This window comes from Bison bison, unplaced genomic scaffold, assembly GCF_000754665.1.
Source record: "Bison bison bison isolate TAMUID 2011002044 unplaced genomic scaffold, Bison_UMD1.0 scf7180017864508, whole genome shotgun sequence".
Taxonomy (NCBI): domain Eukaryota; kingdom Metazoa; phylum Chordata; class Mammalia; order Artiodactyla; family Bovidae; genus Bison; species Bison bison.
Genome location: NW_011495064.1, coordinates 440,314 through 443,990, shown reverse-complemented (window position 1 = coordinate 443,990; position 3,677 = coordinate 440,314). Strand labels below are relative to the sequence as shown.

General features: G+C 37.6%; 1 protein-coding gene across 1 annotated transcript in view; it reads left to right on the top strand.

Annotated features, from left to right (window-relative positions):
* GRIA3 (glutamate receptor, ionotropic, AMPA 3) overlaps positions 1-3,677 on the top strand; it is a gene marked incomplete at its 5' end in the record, with an annotated part of 329,433 nt that overhangs the window by 206,482 nt on the left and 119,274 nt on the right. Inside the window, one exon of the mRNA XM_010829846.1 lies at positions 2,835-2,996. Coding sequence (XP_010828148.1) covers positions 2,835-2,996 — 162 coding nt within the window. The remainder of the gene's footprint in view (positions 1-2,834; positions 2,997-3,677) is intronic.

The window sequence follows — 3,677 nt, the reverse complement described above, 5'->3', positions numbered from 1 at the left end:
ATTTGAGGTGACCTTCCCCTGGGTTGATTTGTGCTGCTAAGGATGCATTCCAGGCTATTCCAGTCTGAGAAGTGCCAGAACGTAATCCCAGCTATGTGTGTCATAAAACATGGGCTGACTGAGAAACTTCTAGGTCCTTAGTGATATGGTTGCTATGAGGTAGATACATGAGTGCAGAGTGTTCTTCTGGAGATACTTCCAAATTACAGTATGTTTAACAGGGAGGAAGACAGCCAAGCGGGAATATATGGGGCCTGTGTGGCAGAGCCAAAGCCTTATGGAAGTAAGTGGAGGTGACTGGTGAGGTAAATTTGAATTGGACCCCTCCTTTTAGTGTCTCTGCTGAGAAAAAGATAGTGAGGTAAAATGTTTCTGGGGGGTGCTGTGGTGAGTAACAAGACTGAAGTGCTGGCTCTTATGCCTTAAGGCAGATGTGAGATTTCTGGGATCCTTTCTCTTGTCCTCCCTGTTGTTAATCCTGTGTTGCCATTTGAACATGCTATAGTATGAAGGAAATGGGAGTGTGAGGCTTATCCAAAGTATAAACGGTACAGGAAATACTATTTCCTAGAGCAGACTATGACCATTGACCCTGGGGACCAAGATGGTGGCAGAAGCTTTCTTAACTCTTTTCTTTCAAAGAAAGGGGCTCCCTCTTTCAGGCCAACACCAGAGAGCCCCCACCAGCAGACAGATGGACAGTTGCTCAATGCTCTTGTGTAATACTTTTTAACTTGCAAACATGGTTTGGTACAGCAAATGACTTAAAGCCATTTGTTGAAGTTTTATCCTCGGCTTTCTATTTGTATGTATGTTTAGGGGGTGAGAGTTGGGAGTTGGATAATAGTTAGGCTTAAGCCGCATCTGGAGCCTCTTCATGCCTTTACACACAAGCAAGCCTTTCTGCTCATTGTTGTGCAAAGGGGAACACATGGGAGAAATCATTGAGTCTTTGTTTATTTCAGGAAGGAGACCTTTGGGAGAAAACTCATCCTAACAAGTTAATATTCATTTTAAAAACATCTTGTGATCATTGGAAAGAAGGAATAGTTCTCAGTGATGCAAACTCTTTGGCTCATATCCCACATATGAAAGGAAGAGGAATGGGGTGAGGAGTAATAACTGAAAACGCTGCTTCACTAAAGTATTTTCTACGACTGCCTTGTTGCCCATATTAAAGAAACAGAGAATTAAAAGAAGCAGGCATCAGAATGGTAACTAGAGAGGCATACAAGAGCGGGACTTCTGGGTATTGGTTACATTCATGCCTTCAGTTTGTGAAAATTCATCAGCCTATACTTAAAGATGTGTGCACTTTTCTATATGATTATTATACTTCAATGAAAACTTAGAATGCAAAAAAAGAAAACTTTTGAGAACTAGTAGGGATTTAAGTAATATAGTGTATGCATTTATAAACCCACTGAGTGGTATATTTAAGACTTGTGCATTTTATTGGATGTAAATTTTATCAAAAGAGAGAAAGAAATGGGGGTTTCCCTGGTAGTTCAGTGGTTAAGACTTTGCCTTCCAATACAGGGGATGTGGGTTCAGTCCTGATTGGGGAACTAAGATTTCACATGCGTTGGGCCCAAAAAACCAAAATGTAAAAAATGAAAGCAATATTGTAACAAATTCAATAAAGACTTTAAAAAGAAAGCCTTTAAAAAAAAGAAGCAGCAGCAGAAGAAGGAAGGAAAGGAAGGATGAAAACTTCAAGCACTGAACTCTACTTAATGACCTATATGCTGAAGTCTTTGGTATGAAGTATTCTAACATTTGCAACTTTCTTTGGAAAAGCATCCAAAAAATGAAATGGATTGATGGATGGATAGAAAAATGTTAATTGTGAAATCTGAAGTGACTACTTCATTTTCACTGTATAATTCTTTCAACTTTATTTTTGAAACAATTTTATATGTAAATATTGGGGAGGAAAATCTAAAGGCAGGGGAAAGAATTCTTTAAATTTATTTATGAGTATAAATATTGGCTCCAACCCACTGAGGACCTAAGGGAATCAAAAGCAACTAGCAAGAGCCAATTATCCAGCAGAAATAGCAGAACTCCTGGGAGAGGTATCTCAGAAAATAGCAATGCCCAGTGGAACTGGTGATACCCAGGTGAAGATGGCATGATATGAACATGAAGAGATTCCTTCAGGAGGCTTAGGTGGCAGAGACAACAGACAGAAACCAGAACAAAAGAAGAAAATGGTGGATGCTATGAAGTAGCTCTCAAAACTCATTCATGGACTCATGTGAGACATACCCTGGGGTTTGTACCATCACATACAACCAAGCTGTCAGTTTTACTCTTTGGCATTTTTGTAAATTACAAATGTTGAAATTACTCATCATTCAAATCTGAAAAGCAATCTGCTGTATTTGGCATGTTAGCTAGGGCCCACTTTTTGAACAGTTTCCAGTTATATGAATCATTGTATTTGTATTCATTGAAGAAAGATTTAAAAATATATAGGTAAATGAAAGAAATAAAAACATTCACTTAAAATTGACTCTGATGTTTGTCCTTTCAGTCACTAACTAAATAAAAACATGGGCACTAAAATGGAAGGATGTATATTTTCTCCATCATGCCTGTAGTTTCAGAGTGCCCTAAGAATTAGTCTGTATCAGGAGTTGTTTGTTTGTTGTGATTTTGGTTTTTGTTGAGATATAATTGACATGTAACCATCTGTCCAGAGTTTTTTTGATTGCTAAAGAAGGATCTTGGGAAAGGAACTTTCATTTCTTCCTTAGCATTGTAACAGATACAATGAGTAAGAATGCATGACCTCTCACAATCACAAGTCTCTCTCAATCTCTTTCTAGGGTTTTACCGATATTTTGCTAGAAAGAGTCATGCATGGGGGAGCCAACATTACAGGATTCCAGATTGTCAACAATGAAAACCCTATGGTTCAGCAGTTCATTCAGCGCTGGGTGAGGCTGGATGAAAGGGAATTTCCTGAAGCCAAGAATGCACCACTAAAGGTAATGTTCCACAGCATGTAGAAACCTTAGGCCAGCTTTCCAGAGCATCTTAGTATGGCCTTTATATATTTATGGCCATCCGGTGATCAAGTGGTTGTCCCTCAGAAGTGTTTCAAGGATGCTAAAACACAACTGCAGGTGATGCTCCTGCATTTGAAAACTAAATTCGCAAATAAAGAAGCTATTAGAAGGAGGTCTTTTAAACCCAGTGTTTGGAAATGGTAACTTAATTTGTTAATGAATTTTATTTTTAATATGCTTATAACTTACAATTTTACAAGAACCTAAATTGGACAAAGGGTGGGGGCAGTGGGAATAGGTAAGGAAAATTGATAGTCTGAAATGGAAAATTAGATTTTACATTATTGATGTGATTGCTTTGTGTTAATAAGTTTCATGAATCTCAGAACACCCAAGTGAATTAGGTTCTAATACAGAGTATGTGTTGCCTATGCATACATTGAATGGAAATGTTTTCCTGCCTACAAAAGTGTCTTTAAATAATTAGATTGCCTTTTACTTTTGAAACATTTATATTTGATGAAGTTGCTGTCTTGAGTTTAGTATTGATATTGTGAAAATGAATGCAATTTGGATTTCACATTTCTTAATGTTTGTTCTTATTTCACAAATGGATAATTAAGGAATTATGCGTCATAAAGAAGGAACCTAAGTGAGCTA